The sequence below is a fragment of the Aulostomus chinensis genome, chromosome 5 (assembly GCF_037954235.1).
Source record: "Aulostomus chinensis isolate RoL2024-O1b breed Wild chromosome 5, RoL_Achi_v1.0, whole genome shotgun sequence".
In the NCBI taxonomy this organism is placed as follows: Eukaryota; Metazoa; Chordata; class Actinopteri; order Syngnathiformes; family Aulostomidae; genus Aulostomus; species Aulostomus chinensis.
In genome coordinates, this window is record NC_141324.1 from 18086035 (window position 1) to 18105625 (window position 19591).

A 19591-nucleotide genomic window follows, 5' to 3' on the forward strand; every position below is an offset into this window, starting at 1 on the left:
GTCTTCGCCAGGGACTGGCTCAGGCCCTAATTTTAGATAGATAGATAGATGGTAGATAGATAGATAGATAGACAGCTAGATGGTAGGTAGACAGATAGATCGACAGATAGATAGATGATAGATGATAGATAGATAGAGATATTTATTTTAGAAAGTCACTTCCAATATATTTTTAAGGAAACTGGAACATATTTCTATATTTCTATACCCACCCCCGGGGCTGCTTGGCGTATAGGTCACTAAGAAATCTGTCAGGACAACTGAACCTTCCCACTCCAGGTCGATTTCCCGATCCGTCACACCTCGGACCTTTAGGTTCATGGCAGGTGCCACTGTTACGGGGAAACATAGGAAAGTATTTTAATAGTCATTTATTTAACAAGAATATCCATTTTTTTCGGAAAATGTTTGCAAATGCTGAAACCTGTGCTGCACATACTGTAGATGTAGGTGGTGTCTGTGTTTGTAATTTAATCAACACCAAATACCCAGTTCCCTGGGTAAAAAAAAATCCTCTTCACTTGCAGATAGCGTCAAGTTGTCCTCTTCAATCTAGGTTTTTAATTATACGCATAAATATAATTTTTTTTTGACAAAACTATATATCCCAGACAGTATGTGGAGTACGTCTCAGATTCAAGCATGCAGCTTTGTGTTTGTGCACTCCAGCCTGTGAAGGAATCGAGTGTTGCAGGAAACAAGAGGCTGAGTGTTAACATGAGAGGGAGAAAGCACAGTCCTTCATTCAGATTGAAGTGGAGATTCTGAAGTCAAGCCATAAACTGAGAGGTGGTGTTGAATTTAAATTGTGGAAGCACAAACATGAGTGTTTACAGTCTCCTCTGCCAAAAACAACCAGGAAGAGAAGAGGTGACAGGTGAAGGAGTAAAAGAAAAGAGGACAAGCGACAAGGAAAAAAAAAAACTGTTTGAGTTGGAGAGATGAGGCGATGAGGAGGCGAGTGTACGGTCACACAGACGAGAACGGGTTAAGAAAAACATTCAAAGGAAACGAAACGGCTAAGAAAACAGAGAGAACATACTACTACAGAGGCAGTGATGGCCAGACCCTCGCATCCCCCCCCCCCCCCCCCCCCCACACACACACACACACAAAAGTTCTTCCTTGGTCCATATTACACTCCTCCACCAAGTTTGGTGAAAATCAGCCGAATAGTTTCTGTGTAATCCAGCTAAAAGTCTTACAAACACGACTGACGACTCTGCCTCCTCGGTGGAGCTAATGAGGAGCCGAGAAAGAGGAGGATGAAAAAGAAAAGTGGAGACAGAAAGACAAGAGGGGTAAAAGAACAGAGGGTGTGATGGCGTCGTAAACAAACTCATCATCTCCACATCCTGTGATGTGGGACTCTACAGCCCAGCACCGAGGCCTCCTCGGGGAGCCTTTGGACACTTTAGTGGCCATTTCAGCTTCTTGCTCACACACTTGACAGATGGCCACATGCTGTTCGCTAGTTTGTTCGGCTTCAAACAGTAAACCTGTGCTGGGGAAGAACTCCTGCAGCAATCACTTAGTGAGATTTATTTCATCAATCAGATGGAGCCTCATCAAGTTTATGAAGGAAATGACAAATCAGAAGAAGGCGCAATAATTAGTGGGAGAGAAGAAGAATGATTTAATGGCGCTACACTGGATGTTGATGATGGAAGCTGCTTGAAAGTAAAGACACGATATCTGGTAGAAAGTGAAGGGCTGACTCTTCCAGTTCAAAAATTTTGATATAAAATATGCAATTTCCCTCACAATAAAAGACTTATTATATCATCATAGCTAGAGTAAATGTATAATTACCAAAATTCACATGCTTAAATTGCTTCTTTTGTACATTCAACTGTCCAAAACCCAAAGACTCTTCATTTTCTGTCATAAATTACACCAAAAAAAGCAGCAAATCCTCAGATTCAAAAGTGTGGAATCAGCAAATATTTGTCAATTTTGCTGAAAACAAGACTGAGACGGTGAACGGATTATTGGAACAGTTGCAGTAGTACTTGTGTGGACCACTTAATTTTAATGCAAATCTGCAATTTACTGTTTCAGTGTCACCCTTGGCAAATACAGTCTGACGTTCGACCATCGAAACCCCTCAAAGGCAAAAATCCAGACACTTGATGAAACCTAACATCTTCCTCCAAGCTTTTTGTTGTTGTTAAAGTTTGTTCGGGGTCATCGAAGAAGAACAGAGTCCAAATGACATTCACAAAACAACCCCCCCCCCCCCCCCAACGGTATTCACGCGCAGAGATCATTTACAGCTTTATTAGTTAAAAACAACAACATCCATTTAAATGTTACAAAGTACGCTGCAGTATCACTTGGGACTCATTCAAACTCTGTAACTTTCTATTAACAGTTACTGGTAAATATGTTACTGAGGATTGTTTGAAAACTTGCTGAAGGTTAGAGATGAATCTGGCCTGAAGACTAAAAGTCTCATTAGGTCTAATCAGTATTCTATCACGGGCAGATACAGCAGAGTCTACCGAGCAAAAACCTTGACGGAAAAACTCCAGCTGACAACAGAGGTCAGCGCATCATCAGAAGGCTCATTTGCCTTTAGGGAACGCAGTGTACTGTCATTACACATCGCTGACTAATTACATTAACGGGAATAAACTCAAACTTTCAAAGTGAGGTGTGTATGTGTGTGTCTGTGTGTGTGTTTTTAAATTGGAAGGCATTTGAATAATACTTACTCTATTACTTATCATATTAATTAAAGTGGGTTTTTTTTTAAATGAAACTGCCAAGACTGTTTTCTTTGATCAGATCAGCAGTGAAAACTCCAGTTAAATTTCTTATCTGGTTGCATCACGAGTCAATCAGAGACCTGGGGTACCTGCAATTAGATTCTATACATAGAAGCATTGTTTCCTCAGGTCAAAATACAGCAGCAAGTGTTATAAACTGATTCATTCGGTGTCTATTTTTGTAATTTTTTTCAAAAGTTGTTTATTGTACGTGTCAAGTTTGTTGACACTGACACTAAAATGCAGTATATAAAAAAAACGCAGTTCCTGCTTTTTAAGGGGGCTTCCTCTTCCTCCTCCTCTGTTACGCAGATACGGTGATGTGCTGTGGATGAAATGTCTTGCAACGCATCGATCACTGTGTCGTGATACTACCAGGCTACTCTGTGATTCACGACGTCGGTCAAGACCAGCGTATTTGGTACTTTGAAATGTGGTCACCAGCAACAAATGAGGTCACTGCAGCAAGAGAAATCAAATCCAGCAAGAACACGAGACTGAAAATAAATCTGTATGGGAATTATGACATTTGTCTACTGATATGTAAAGTAATCCCAAGTCACTCTCCGGTGTGAAATCCTGCTTATACTATTTTTTTACATTGAAAATTGAAAAGTGAACGTGCAAAATCTAAACACCATTATTATCAAGTTACTACTGTTACTGAAAATATTGTTTTTGATTCTACTCTGACAGCACACGCCTCACATTGCCTGCATTACTTGTAGAGATCCAACACCAGCCAAGCGTGACCGCTTCTATGATACTACTCAGTAGTGTGGAAGAGATGTTCTGTTCATCCAAACCACCTTTTAAAGGCTCTCAAAGTTCCATTATCGGTGTAGAGAACATTTACTTCCTCCAGCATCAAAGAACCTTTCATTCGAGGGGCTTCCTGAGTTCTCTTCCGCCATGCGTGGACGTCTTTGCGGTATTGTAGCTGTACTGCAGCAGCGTGAATGTGGATTATTACTGTTGCTTACCTCCGATGACGTCAACAACCTGTGAATGTCAGCAGTGTTTTTTTTTTCTTCCCCCCAATATGGTATCAGGCCTCATTTTAATGATTACGGGATACCTTTGCTGTCATGATGAGACGCCGCTCTTCACAACATGTTGATCTCTGCTTTGAGGGTGGATGGATGTTTATGTGGAGATTCCCTGTTTCTTATCCCATGCTTGAAACATCCAATTTAAATTCAACAGCCTCCATTATTTCTCACAGTGCGAGACTATGGGCCACCATAATTGAAGCAAAAAATACATCCACTTTCTCTAGCTTTTGATAATATGAAACACTTAAGCCTGTCACCCTACAGGTCTGTGGTAATTGAACTGCTTTGTTTTGTATTCAGTCGACTATCTCCCACAAGCATTGACTATTTTCAACTCTAATTGCAAAGAAATTAGCTATTCGGACTCCCTCAGTTGGTATAGATATTAAATGGGAAAGCTGTGAGGAGCGATCAGGCTAAGTAAAATGATTTGCCGTCCCTGCGTTTCTATCACTCGCTTCTCTGACGGTCCTCATCCTTCACATGGCTGACAGCTGCCCCCAATGGCAGAGGAGGATCTGATATTTCACCGTCGAAAACTTGCATCAAACAAAGACGAGCGGGACTCTGAAACTGTCTCTGCTGCTGCTAATGTGACGCTTCTCTCCCAGGATGAATGTGACTTTTGACAAATGAATGCTGCTGCTGCTGCACCTTCAGCTGTCCAGCAAGTCACACACCTGCGTTTCAAGGAAAGGGGTTCGTTTTTTTAAGGCTAAGAAATGATGAGGCTTGGCATAATCTAACTGGTTAACTTAGAGAGAAAAAAAAATAAACCTTTAGATTTAAAAATCTATCAAGCAAATCTATCATCCTATTTTGTAGGGCAACTGCAGGTGAGAGGATTTAAACACTTTCAATTAGTGCGCCAGGTGGCTGAATTAATTACTTCCTTCATTCTTGTTAAAGACATTCAGATAAATTAAATCTGACTTCAACTGTCGATAAATTCTCAGTGGTCCACAACACCCACACACACTCCATTACCTACTCAGGTTTAAAATGATGCCATAACCAACAATTTGGTGCCTAAATTACTGTTGGTACAATTGGTGTATCCAGTTCCTGCAACTAAAACCTTAATGACAGCAATTCATCACAAATTCAACGTATTGGTCGAAGACATTTTTGTAATATAGTCATTCTACGACACTGATAGAATGATACGGTAACAGCATAATAATGCAGGTAGTAGTATCGCCTTTGGAACCAAGTCCAGTAATTCAACCATTATCTTTCTGGCTGGAATTATGCAGTCAGCAGCGTATTCACCTTCCTCCACAATTACGCTATCTTGATTCTTCGCGTCGTCTCCTCCTCACCTGGTTCACTGTCTGTTTGCCAGTGTGACATCCATAGAAGTTACCCGAGAGACAGAAGCAAAGCTCAGCTCACATGCCTTATTATAAAGCAAACCGATAGTCTGACCTTCCTGGTGGCAACCCAGCTGTCGGATCCCGCAGGAGCATATTTATTTTAACAAACTTTTCTCGGTAGGACTTGTGCAGCAGTGATATCATTAGAGTAGTGAGGCCAATTAATCCAAGAGAAGACCACGCAGCTTTTTTCCTTCTAGCTGTTTATCAACACGATGGTCTGAGTGGTATTAAGTTAGCTGGTACATTTACCTGCCACATTAACATCACAGGCTTTACCCCACACACATGTCAAATCAAATGGGAAAAGAACAGCTGAAAAATCAGGCGTCAGGGCCAACCAGTGTTAACAAGCCCAGAATATTTCTGCAGGCAGTTTGTGTTTTCTTGTGACACTTGTCAAGTGGGCACAGACACACACCGGTGATATGCACCAGCTCAGTTATCAAGTGGAAAATCCTCTCTGGTGAGGATTTATATCTGTTTGGCATATATATTCTGTTGTCCCCAGGACAACAGGACGGTGTTAGTGTGAGTCCTGGGGAGCGTTTGTGTGTGTGAAGAAAAACTCCGCCTCCAAGACGCAGAGGAGAGAACTGTTCTTACATAAAAGCGCAAGAAAACTCAGTTGGCACTATGTTGAGGTTGAGTGTACTTCTATTGTGTCTGTGTTTCATCAAGTCAATATAGTAAATATTGTCACAGGCTTAAATGTTCAAGGTCAGGCTGAATTAAGACTCCAAGTTACCAAATCCAGGTCCCACAGGTGTTACCAAGTGTTTGTCCAGAATACTTTTTCTGAGTCTTAGCTTTTAAATACACCAACTCCAACATGATGACAATTGACTCTAGAGAATCAAACCACAGAAGTCAAAAAGTAGTTTTAAACTTAACAAATGTCAAGCACTAAGCTGATGTGAAGGACGGAGAATAAAGGCCTACCAGAGTTGCAGTCGTCTCCAGCGAAGCCGTCCTGGCACACACAGAATCCCTCCTTGCAGATTCCCTTCTTACTGCAGTTGTTAGCACAGTAGACCAGCGAGCAGTCCTCCCCCACATACCCGGGCCGGCACTGGCAAGTTCCGTTAATACACAGCCCCTGGTCCGAGCAGTCATTCAGACACCTCCCGACCATGCAGTCTTCACCAGTAAAGGACTCTTCGCACACACACTCCCCATCGATACACAGACCCCGTCCTGAGCAGTCTGAGGGGCATCGTGGCTCTGAACAGTTGTCCCCTCCAAAGTCACGGTCACACACACACTCCCCTTCTATACACACCCCCTGGCCGGAGCAGTCATCCGGGCAGCGGGGCTCAGAACAGTTTTTACCAGTCCAGCCTTCCTCACAGATGCAGCCACAGAGATCCAGGCTGAAGCTGCCGTGGCCGCTGCATCCCGGGAAGAAGTCTAGACGGCCTGGGAAACATTGTATAACATTAAATGTCAAATGATTGCGTAAGTGATGAAGAAATCAATATATGAAACGTTTCAATTTCTGAATCGATTGCACTTAGGTTTTTAATAAACTTTTATGGTTCGCAGAGGATTGGGCCTCCTGACTTTAATGACTGTGAATCTAATCAGTCTGGCTGTGAATTTTGGTTCAGACGTCCCCTCCCTTCATTGGCTGAACTGTAAAAATGTTATTGTCTGACTTATCTCTTAGGCCCCCATCGCAACGATCTATTAGCACATGATCTAAGGATTGTGGTGTAACTTTATCTGGTTGAGTAAATCTATTTCAATGAGTTAAAAGCAAAATTATGTAGCATTTTAGCTCTTATTTTGATGGTACACCGACCGTCCACGGAGCTTCTTTCCTGCGCTTAAACTGAGCAGGTATGAAACTTGCAGTGCTGCTTTCAGGTACTAGACACTAGCTTGGAATTCTCAGCAACGTGCTGCTGCTTATTGGCTCCCAGGGTCTAAATCAGTTGATTGCCTTCAAATCAAGTTAAAATAGTGAAATAGAGTCGTCTCTTCACCCGATTTGAATGCAGCAGCGTTCTCTATTTTACCACTTGTGTCAGCAGAGGCTGCTGCTGCGCATCAAAACTGCATAATGTTGCTTACAAATGATGTATACTTTGGGCACAAAGATAAACTCGCACCATAATCAATTTGTATTTAAACACTTGGCAAATTGGTATAAGTGACAGATTACTACTCAAGAAAACGTCTACGCTTGTCCGTTTAAAAATTGACAATTTAATTCTCTTTCCCCATGAGGGTTTCTTCTGCCCTTCAGTTTTACTGCTTAAATGTGTACATTATGTTTGCTGCAGGGATACTACTACAGGCAAGGAAGACCTTACAATTACTGAAAGCTTTCTAAGAGAGAAAGCAGCTTTTGAGAAAGAAATGAACGCAAATGGTTTTTCTCTTTTTACTCGATTACAATCAATCTTGTGCTAATAATGTTCATTTTGACTGGAAAATTTCGTTCTTTTTTTTTTTTCTGAAAGTCAAATCCACTCTTGGAAGAAAATCCTTGATCTCTGATGCCGAGATGTCATTAAAATGCCGGACGAGCGTCTCATTTGGTGCATTTCCATCCTGCCACGTCTTCCTCAGCTGAACATTTCATCCTCACTGATTCAGATTCGTCGCTATAATCAGACTGTCATCGTCGAGATGAAGTGATTCCAGGGAAATATTTGAATAAGGTGATGGTGTCAGTGGAAGAGATCGTTTAACCATAATATATCCCGTAACTCTATCCATTCCTGTCCCCTCATAACATAATAGCAACTTCCTCTGAATCGTGAATATACTCTTTACCAGTGGCTAAGGTTCCTCCACACCTTTTACACCCAGAATATGAGGCAGAAAAAAAAAACCTGCCCTGCAGCACCAATTTTCTGCTGCCATTTTATCGAAGAAAACCATTCATGCTCTAAACTGGTTTTCAGCCTGTTTTACCAAGATCAGTTTGGACTCTCCTGCCACATATTAAGCAGCCTGATTTATATAATATTATTTGACTGCTTTGCACTAACTCTCCACTTTATTAGGTACACTAGTGTACAATAAAACAGCCATGTTCAATAATGATTAGAATTGATGCAGTAATAAATCATAAGTCATGGTTATTATTGAGGGTCAACATGTCATTAAATCCGACCATTTTGATCTTGGTTAAACAGAGCTGTTGTATTAGATCATGGTAGGTTGTTTGACTGAACCTAAGGAGGAGGGCAATGGGTGTATGTCTTTGCCTCTAAGAGACAAACACATTATTTTTTTTGATGCAAAAACTGTTGGTAAGAGTTGTATAGATACAGTGGTGGTACATCCTGCTGAAGAGCACTCACCCATGGCTGAGTTTTCTCCACAGCAACCAGATCCACACTGTGCTCTGAGCAGGGAAACTTCCCTCTCCAGCATCTCCACCCTCGTGGCGAGCTGCTGGATTGTGATTGTTGCTGGACAACCGCATGCCGCTTTTGGAATGTTGATACGATGAGTGAATGTTACCTGAGGAGTTGAATTTGGTGAGTTTAGTGAATAATCAAACACAAACTTGGGGGAAAAATTTAAAATTTGACAGTCAGCGTGAGGCTACAGTTCTTGTAGCATTAAGATGACAAAACATCTATAGAATCTTCTTAAAGTGCCGCTCTGATTCTCATTGACCGGTGAGTTGTTTGTTGGTTTTGCTTTAACCGAGTTAAAAAGGATACATTTAAACCACGTTTGTGACTAAATATCCATTAAAATAGAATGTAGATGCTTTACAACCACATACATCACATAACAATGCTAAACACCCTACTGCACCTGGCTGTCAGCATCCAGGGTCTGTTCACTGTACTCCGCTGGTCCAGCTGGATCCATGGGTCCCTCGACAGAGGGTCTGGAACCCAGTTCAGCACGAGAACCTTTGAAAGCAAAACAGTGGGGTTTCAACTTAAAGACTATAAAATACAACTTGTTTTTGCATCTGTGTGTGAGTGTGTGAACCAAAAGTGCCTTAAGGACAGCAGATGGAAGAACTACTATAAGTTTCAAGCGAGACGATCAATGCGAAGAACTCACCGTCACCAGGGGCCGGTGGTGCAGAGGCATCCAGATCGACCGAGCACAGAGATTCCAAGGGAACATTGATGTTGTAGACGTGGTTAAAGACCAAAGGTTGCTCCCGGAGGGTTTGGTTGGCTGAGGAAGCCAAGGGGGATTGATCCTCTTCTAGGATCTGTCTCCTCACTCTGGTGGTACGAACAAGCTTGTTTTCGCCTGATGGAGCAGCATGAGCGGCACCCTGGGGACCCAGAGACAATAAACAGCTCCTAACTGGTTTGGACTGAGAGTATAACATGTCCCCTGTGAAGCGTGTTTGTACAGTACAGTTACTAAGATGTGAGGTGGACGCACGACAAGGTGACACTGGTGGATCATTATTTTGTAGAATAATTTCCAGGTTGAAAATTTGAATAATTTCAAAAAACAACCCCCCCCCCCCCCCCCCCCCCAAAAAAAAGCAACCCTGGCAGTTGACCCCATTCAGGTTGTGGTTTGTTTGCAACTCGCTGAGAGCTTAGATCATTTCTAATATTAGATGAAGGAAGTCTCATTTCAAGGGAAAAGGAATAACGAGCAGAAATACAGCCACCGCACAAACAACTCTGACCGCCAGGGATCAACTGTTTTCTGTGTGTGTTTACAGCATGCTGTTGAATATGAATGTTGGAGACTTGTAACCATGGTACAGTTCCCAGTATATGATAAGCATATTATCGGTATTGATCAGACGAGGCGGCTGAGGGGCTTCAGGGGTTCCAGAGCCAAAGGTGCTTCAAATGATTTGGGTAAAATTGAACCAGCCTGCCGGGATGATAGCTTGAATTTTCAATTAACCCAAGTTTTGGTCCTAACAATCAAGGGACTCTGTGTTTACATTCTTTTCTATGGATATGTTGGACATGAGAAACAAACATTTTTCACTTAAAGTTGTATGCAGTCGAGGGATCTTAAAGGGATCTAATGAGCAGAATGATTTCCTAATTGCACTGAGTTAACATTATTAAAATTTAACACACAAATAATGAAGGACAAAGTGAAAACACTGAGATTCTCCTTTCGTCCAGGTTCATATTTTCTGGCTATAGTCACAGTTGGTCACACGAGGATTAAAAGGATTTTGGGGACATTGATGAGGGTTGGGGTTCGGGATTGTTTTCTCAGAAAATCAATAAAAGAAATCCCTGACTTTAACACAAATGAACTTTTATTATTAATTTTTTTAGCTTTCAAAAGACTTAAACTACTTGGAAATATTTCAAACAGGGCGATTCTGTCCCAGACGGAATCAAAACAGTGTTCTTCTTTCCTTTGTGGATGTTTGCGGAAGACAGGAAAAAAAAAAAAAACAATATCTTTGAAAAACCTCCATTATATTGAATCTAAAAATGTGTTTATCATGTCTGTGAGTTTAGAAGTTATGATGCAAAGAGTACATTCGAGCGAATTTGTGTGCAAACTGCAGCAGTTTCGTGCCGGGGGTTCCTTCATTACCTCTCAGTGTCATGTGTCACATTCGCAGCGAACGGTGTTGGAGGCTGGATCTAAAAACCACAACACTGTGACTAACGTCTTCTGTTTTTTTTTTAGTTTTTGTTGTTTTGTTTTTTTTAGAATAACAACATGTGTGTGTCTCTCATCTCCAGCAGTAACTCTCCCTCAATGCTTCCCTTTCAAATGTTAAATAATATTGCAGGCTGTGTATTCACATTTCATACTCATAATCGTCCAATCCAAACTAAAGAGAAAATAACAGCCACACTCTTGGCAGCCTCGCACTCTTGTGTTTAGTTGGAAGAATATCTTTAAATGTCATTTCATTAAAAAAAAAAAAAAAAAAGTATTCTCTCTGGAATTAGCAATGCGGAAGTGACAACGGAGGGGACGATGAGGGTGGGGGGGGTCCAAGGGACGGCTATGATCACTTGCGTTGTAGCATTTGTGTCGTTTGTTTTGATCAGTGTTAATTTGGCAGCTATCTTTAATTTTTCTTCATCTTAGGACAAAAATGCATATAGTTTCAGTTCACAGTTTCAGTGTAATTTTCACCAGCAAAAAATTGAAAACAGTTTTAATCAAGTTTAAGTCGTCAAAATATATTTACATTCGAGTCAATTTTCAGTCAAAATAGAGTTCTCTCGGAGGGCAGCATGACAGTGAAGAGTTTCCCGAGGGGGATATTGCACATGGGAGGATCACGCATTTCCACAGGTGCCCGACTAACCAGAGGAGGCACCAGTGCAGCCCAGAGGACTTGTGCCCTCATCCTGGTCCCACCCATAAACAGGGCTCTCAGTTGCATCACTTGATTCTACGAAGCAGCTCGACTTACTCATATAAATATTCATAAATCATGACTATTCCTTTACATCCAAACTAGCATAGATACGGCTTGATTGGATTTGTGCCCAGAAACGAGTGATTAACCCGCCCCTGCTAGATTGGAAACATTAAATATGAAGAAAAGCCATAGGCAGCTGCTCTCGTCAGTGAGGAGGCGAGTGAGCTATTTAGTCAGAATAAATATTACCTGTAGAGCAAGAAACACAGCCAAGATCCAGCCTGTTGTGGCAGGCAAAGTGGCCCTGTAATGCTTCTTTTGTGCCAGTGGCATGTTGGGAAGGAGCTTCATACACTCACACCTGGGGATAGAGAGAGAGAGAGAGAGAGAGAGAGAGAGAGAGAGAGAGAGAGAGAGAGAGAGAGAGAGCAAGAGAAGAAAAGAAAGTTAGAAAGTTAAATACAAAATAAAAAGACAAAAGCAAATCTGTAGTGGTGCATTGTTTGCATGAAAATATGTCCTCGACGTGTTTTTGTTTCAACTGTTACTGACGCAGATTAGAGACGTGTGCATTTGCTGTGTGTGTGTGTGTGTGTGTGTGTGTGTGTGCGCGTGCGCACGCGCAGGGAGTCCCTACCATCAGCTTATCTTCTGTAAATGGTAAATAAATGCCTTTGATCAGATGTAAAATAATTGGCTTAAGAAGGATAAAATACTCTTCCGGGGATTAGGGAATCAGCTAAGAACCTTTGAATGTTTTCCTCAGCGAAATGCCAAATATTTGATCTTTCCACAGGAGAGGAAAACAGAAATATTGCTCAGGGAGAGAGCTGATAGATGGATTTCTGCTGAGACACGGCTAGAGTGATGCCGATGTAATTCCCTCTCTACAGAGCGGGGGGGCGGAAATAAAAGCTGCACAGAGGGAAAAAAAACTGGTGTTACTCCTTTAAGCAGACTGTCATATAGCAGCACAGACCAGACAGTACTTTGTTTTTGATGTGGCTATTTGAATTTGTTTGTAACAATCAGCTGAAATCAAATATCGAACTAAACTTGCAAAAATGTTGCATCAATCAAGATTGAGGACAAGACACCAGAGAGCGGGGGACAGTTAAGATGTGAGTGAGTTTAATAATTATTTTAAGCACATTCCCACTAAGTTTCAATCATGGCTGGTAATTTGAGGGCAGATGTTGTTCCTGGGGAATTTTAAAGCATCTTACAGATGCTTCTGTGTAGAGTCTGAATTCAAGAACCTCCTTTATCGCAACCATCCATCTCATGTTGGCGGAGCAGACTATTGCTCTCAGCTGGTGCCTTTGTGAGAGCCAGATGGAAGTCTTCTTATCACACCTAACTGGCTCGGGCGGCTTTTGATCATTTAGGGTGAAAATGTTGAAACAGCAGTGTATTTGCACATAAATGAGAAGCGGAGAGAATCTCACTGTCTATGCAAAACGCGTATTTGTCTGGTGTCATTCAGAGAAAATACAATCTTTTTGAAAATAAAACCATACATACTGACGGAGTAAACTTTCTCTTCACACATACTGGAGATACCTCAGACAGTGAGACTAAGCTATTTCTAGATGTTTCATGGCCGCCTCAGCATACTTCCCTTCAGGAAACGACCTTTGTACAATATGTGTACATGTGTGCAAGAGAAGCTCTTATGAAGAATGTTGACGCACACGGTCTATCATGAAAGACCCACAGGGTAGAGATAGCCAGCGACTTGTTATGATCTAAAGCATATCCCGTGGCTGATGCTTTTAAAAATGACTTTGCCCTTGCTGGTATCGACTGCAGACCAATGCCGCCGCCCTCCTTACAGCCAAGGGATGGAAATTTTTCTCTGAATCCTCCCCTCAAACACGCAGCAGCTGTCTGCCATGCCACAAGTCGTTTAGCCGCTGCATTCACCAAACACACGACAGGCATGAAGATGATGAATGTGTGAAGTGGACAAAGCCAACTGGAACCGGCTCGTTCACAGCTATTAGCTAAAACCGTTCCTCTTTAGCTGCATTCATACGTGGCTGCTGAGACAGCGGCTGAGCAGATCTGATGGAGATAAATGGATTTTTCTTTGTGCGGAAATCAGGAGACTGTGTTTTATGAAACAGAAGTTTTGAGGCTGTTACAATATCGCTATTTGTGGGTTCAAAAGAAGGGAGTTGTGATATCGGTCAGTGATCGGTTTTTGCTAGGCTAAAATGATGGCATACGAAACAGGGTTCAGAAGCACGCTTCCTGAAAAAAATAAAATTCGAAACCTGCCACAGTGTACATTATGTGCGTAGACTGCGCATTGGGCCGCTCAAAGAAACACGTGTGTCCGTGCTTGTAAGGTCGTTTATCAGAGAAGCAACAACCGTTGCTTCAGGCCCCCGAGAGCTTCCTGCAGGATCAACAACTTCACGTGGGATTTTATTTTATAATACCCATTTCTTTAAATAAAAACTTATTCTAGCTACATGAGCGAAAGCCTTTTTCTTTTTTCTTGAGATAAAAGAGGCGTGCATCCTTGTTGTGTCACTGTGGACAACAGAGCTAATGGCTTCACGTGCACGTCGAGTGTTGCATGCACATTTGCAGCTTTAAGGCTTTCAAACCAAATATAGAGCCATTTAACACAAGCCTAAATATAGTTTCACACTACCAGTGATGAAAGGTTTAGAGTTGCTGGACTTCACTTGAGTCAATGGGTCATAGTTCAAGCTGATGCCTGCAAGCATTTCCAGGCCGAAGGAGAGGAAGGATATTAATGGGAGGATCAATTAGGGTTGGATTCACTCATTCACAGCGAAGAGACCCAACATGCTTCAGGCACCACTGGCTTAATTTACTCAATATTATTTTCCAAGACAGAGAACACGTGCGCTTAGATGAACACAAACCCAAGTGTGGTATTGAGTGCGCCTTCAAATACACTTTAGAGATTCTCTGTTCAGTTCAGGTGTTGTTTAAATAAAGTGGCAGGCTGCAACTCTGGTTCTTCTTGCGACCATCAAAGAAGATAAAGCACACAGTCGTGTGTGTGTGTGTGTGTGTGTGTATTTGTACAGCTATCTGGGAACCAGTTTGAAAGCCCACTCACACTGGGCAACCCCTACGTTGCCCAAGCTTGTTGGCTCCTTCAAAACTATTATATATTTATTCATTTTTTTTTTTTTTTTAATAGTGTGAGTGACTCATCCCTGGCCCTGACATGGTTGAAAGAGGGGCACATTCAGCAAGCGTACTACCTCTGTCTGATGGTGACAATTTGTATCATACAGAGCCTGTCATGGGAGTGGATTTTTATGACGTCAGACCTGCAAGATTCCTGACCACATATCAGACTGGTACCAGCTAAGTGATAGCATAAAGGTGCTATTTAGTGTAGTGATATTTAGAGGGTGTGTAATAAGAGGGCAAACAATGATGGACGACGCAGTGATGCCATCATTAGACACCTAATTATTCATGCGTGTGTGTCAGGGTGGCTCGTGTCATTCTCTTTAAAGCCCAGGGTGCACCAGGACTTAGCGTGTTGTTATTTCAGTGGAAGTGAGCGCTTCTCATCTGAAGACACAGACCTCTGGTGCACCAGCGTGTCTTCTGTTTATGTCCTGGAGCAGCAGGCACCCACTGGAGGTGAAGCAGGCCTGGGAGGAGGTGGCGGCTGATGCTTCCACGTTTTCTCCAGTAGAACCACATTGCAATGCAGTGCATCTGCTCGTCTGACTGATGCGCCATTTAAGTAGCACTTCACACATATCGCCATCTACCAAAGACCAGCCTCTTCTTGGTTTATGGCAAAGAGGTTTTCTGGTGTCCCAAAATAGCAATGCACCATGGCTGCATCAGCCCACACCTCATTAACATTCTCAAGCACAGGCACATTTTCATTTGCTAGGTAAAGGGTGGCGAGTGTAGCAACTGCAAACTAGCAACCACGCTCGTAATTGACCGAGCGTCAGCTTGCCCCTTGCTTCATCTGGTGCACAGGATGTCTGAGTATACTGTGTAGCAGTTACAAACTGTGATTGGCTCATATGTGGTCATGGGTGAGTCTTTGTGACAGACCTGTTACAGAGTTTCAAAACCCCCCAGCATTACAGAAACCAATCAGACTCTTAAGCGCTGCCCTTCAAGCTGAGGCTGTGACAAGCACAGGTCGGTAGGCCCGCTCACACCGAAGAAACGCCTTCAAAATTTGTTTTTCTTGTTTGCAGCAAAACATTTTCATCAATTAAGGGCAGAGGGAATCTTGATTAAGACATGATTCATCACTGCTTTCTCCAGACCACTGGTATGTCTTAATAAGTGAGAATGCTCTTACAATTTGAAGGTTAGAGTAGAAAATACACACTCTGAAATACACTAACAGGCAGGAGATTTAAACCCAATAGAAGACAACTAATGACTGGGGAGATTTTGGTGAAATTACGAAGTGATGCATGCTTTAACACACACACACACACACACACACACACACACACACACACACACACACACACACACACACACACAAAACCAGTCAGCATTTCTGCAGAGGGAAAACCTGTAACATATCAAGTGTTTCTTGTCTTTCATTTTAATGTCAGGGTTAGGTTTCACCTGCCTTGATAGTAATTAGACGTGTCAGCATGCAGCCTCTCAATCCAGAGACTTTCAAAAACATAATAAATATTAATAAAATAAATAGTAATTTAGTTATATGAGTGTGTGCGTGTTAGAATTTCCCATTTACTCACAGATAAATATTTCGGGGAAGTAAACGGGAATAAATATCAACGACTTTAAGATTGCTCTGAAACAATGCTGCCACTTTATTACCTGGTGATTTTTGTAAGAGAAATTGAACGAGTTCACCCTCCTGCAAGGCTGAAATAAAAACTGTCTGTTCCAATTATCATAAAAAAAAACACAAGGGCACCGTGATAATTGGACAAGAAAATGCACAATTATCCAAAGAAGCCACAACACACACAAAGAAATACACAAAAAGCACACATAAAAGTTTGATCTACTAAATCTGTTTGATCTTGTCTGGAACTTTTTTTCTCCATCTTTGTTAAATTGCATTTCTCTTTGAGGTTAGCTTTTGATGTTTTTGTCTGGAATCTTTTTGACAATATCTTTCGCTTTCATCCTCCTCTTTCAAGGTTGACACCATACGAAGAGAAGTGAATTTGAAAATGCAAATGCACAAAATTACACCGAGGAAATAATCCAATCTTTCTCACGAGGACGGTTTGTACAGGGACCCTCAATCACACGGAAATTGCCAGATCAAGTGCTACATTTTTCATATTTTTAAGAGGGAAAAAAAAACAACTTTAAAAAGTAAACAATAAAGGAAAACCAAAACATAAAAATGTACTTCAGATGTCTGTAGATTGCAGGTATTCATGGAAAATACTGTCTATATCCATGATAATACGATAAAAAGATGTATCACTCCTACTGGAAATGCATCTGTATACAGTAGGAACACGCCCTGCTGTTTGAACCGCACCATCATAGTGAACTTTACCTCTATGCCCTGAGACTCATACCAGAAATACCATACTACCATTTATAGCACTGTATTTATGATGCTTAACAGCACAGATCAGGGTTTGTTTGTTTTTTTAGATATATATTTTTTTTCTTTATTTTTTTTTCATGTAATTTCTTCAATCTGCCGACACTTGGATTTGTTGGAGTATTGAAAGAAACGACAGAGTTGCATCTGCAGAGCCCACATGAGTTGCTTTTATACTGGACAGCAATCTGCTAATTTGCCTGTCTTTTTTGCAGCTCGGTCCAAGGTTTTATACAGAGTGCTGTGAATTGGGGGTCAATTTTGGCCATGTTCCTCCTCCTCTGAGGGTATACTTATTGCCGCCTCAGTTGCTATGTAAATCCGGCTCGGTGTGAGGTGGGCGGAGGTGTCGATGATGACACAAACTGCTGTGCGACCCACAGCCCAGAGTTTTAAAATCACGAAACAGCTGATCACAGCAGTCAGATCATCACTTCAGCAAACCATCACTGCTGGGACGACCGTGGATAACCACCTCACGGAAACTGTGAAGGATGGCTTGTTGTCACGGGGCTAAATATTCTTCCGACGCATATGTTGTATGCCACTGTTCACGCGCAACTTCGTGCTGCACGTCATGTCGCATGTTTACACCAACACAAGTGGCAGCTTTTTTGAAAAGAGGAATATTACGCCTCCGTTTAACACAGACAGGATGTTAATTTCCTGCCTCTACCTGGCTGCAAATTTGGTGCATTCTGTGTTTAAAAAGGGCAATTAACTTCTCTTTGCTGCATCTCAGTGAAGCTCCACCTGGACACAGCTTCTCACACCCTGACATAATCTAAAACCAGCATATAGCAAAACTGAAGGCAAACTCAAGCACAGCAGGTCAGGAGCCTTTTTAAGCAAATATACACAATGAAAAACTGAAGTCATTTGTGGTCTGTTTTCAGACTTTTTCAACTGGAATCAGAATAGCAATATGCAAACATTCCCATGAAGTTGACTGTCACACGAGAGAGGAGGCAAGAAGCAAAAAAAGAAAACAATGACATTCAAAAAATGTGAATTTAGCTTACAGTTCAATAAATATCATATAAATTTTAAATAACACAGAGAGAACAACAGTAGGTTGACAGCTTGTTGCATATCCATACTCGGATATGTCAAACAGCGGTGATGTGTTAATATTCATTAAAAGTAAAACATCACAGGACATTTTTATTTATTTCTCAAGAAATAGTACACAGACCTTGGAAGAATAATGTGCTCTAGGAGTGCACTTCAACATAATTGGCAGTTGAAGATGAATATCTTATAGGGAGCAACACAAAGATGACAGGTTGTTATTGCAACGGTATTAACAACTGCTGGTAGCCCACCGCCAGAATCCATAATGACTCCCTCACCATGGATGAAAGGAGTCATGACTTGTGGTAATGCAGCTCTTCACTGAAGCCAAGTAAATGGCAAAAAATTCACACATGGCCACTGCGTTTCTGTTCCCATGGGTTTCCTCACTAATGTCCGGACTGCATTCACACCTGGCAGCTGGAGAATGCGTGTCTTTGATAATGAAGGGAAACAGAAGAACTGACAAGAGGGCTCTAAAGACAGCTGAGGAAAAAAACCCAAAACAAAACAAAAGAAAAAGAGCAGACAGCTAAACAGGCTCTCTCTCATCCATCCAGCATCACGAAACGAGAAGCAGCCACTGAATACCTTTCTTCCCACACACTACTCATGATCACAGCCTCTCTTTGAATAAATGTGTGCGTATCTGCATGTTGTAACAGTTGGGGACCTGCAGGAGATTAGCATCCCCGTTGGAATAAGGGAGAGCTATGTGGCGGAAAGGTTCATTAGCTCTCTGTGCGTGTGTGTGTGAGTGAGTTTCCCTTCCTTTCTGTGGCCACGGGGCTTTTTATACCGTTGCCTCCTGACTAAGTGCTCGCTTTATGTCCTGGAGACATATGTTTCAATCAGGGCATGTGGCCTCCTTCCTCTCTGGGGTTCTCAGGGGTGCTAGATAAGTTGGCCTTGGGAGTGACTCACTGTCACTCTCCCTTTACGAGTCAAGAGGAGGAAAGTGTAAACATTAATGAAGCAACTGCCCCCCGTAATCCAGCAGCAATGAAAATCTCTGCTGCCTCTGCAACACTGTGTCGGACAAAAGACATTTAATTGTATCTGTCAATCGTCTAATTTTATGCAAAATCTGGAAATGTTAAAAAAAAAAAAAAAAAAAGATTTAGAAGAAGGTCTGTTTCTATCAACAGGAAGGAAAAATTAAGCTACACAATATGTATTTTCATCAGTAAACGGAATATCCGGGAGGCCGGAGGGAGCAGGAACAATTCGTCACTACTATTCGGAAAAGGTTTTTCCATCTGCCATTGTGGGCATTAACTCTTTTTCGATAAAGACAAGAACTACAAGCCAGGCTCTTTCCTCCAGCTCAGCTCAGATATTGCTGATATTCAGTCAGGCAATAAAGGTCATCTTAAAGAATGCGGAGTCCAATTTTTGGCTGGACCAATCAGAGACTAGTGGGAGTGGTTGAG

At 41.9% G+C, this 19591-nt stretch overlaps 1 protein-coding gene across 4 annotated transcripts in view; it reads right to left on the reverse strand.

The window, feature by feature from the left end:
* tnr (tenascin R (restrictin, janusin)) overlaps positions 1 to 19591 on the reverse strand; it is a 158235-nt gene that overhangs the window by 52470 nt on the left and 86174 nt on the right. For all 4 annotated transcript variants that reach the window (XM_086203625.1, XM_086203624.1, XM_086203626.1 and 1 more), the window contains 6 exons: positions 11756 to 11867; positions 9244 to 9466; positions 8986 to 9086; positions 8520 to 8682; positions 6145 to 6621; positions 213 to 332 (listed from right to left, as the gene is read on the reverse strand). In XM_086203625.1, coding sequence (XP_086059751.1) covers positions 213 to 332; positions 6145 to 6621; positions 8520 to 8682; positions 8986 to 9086; positions 9244 to 9466; positions 11756 to 11857 — 1186 coding nt within the window. In that variant the 5' untranslated portion in view covers positions 11858 to 11867. The remainder of the gene's footprint in view (positions 1 to 212; positions 333 to 6144; positions 6622 to 8519; positions 8683 to 8985; positions 9087 to 9243; positions 9467 to 11755; positions 11868 to 19591) is intronic.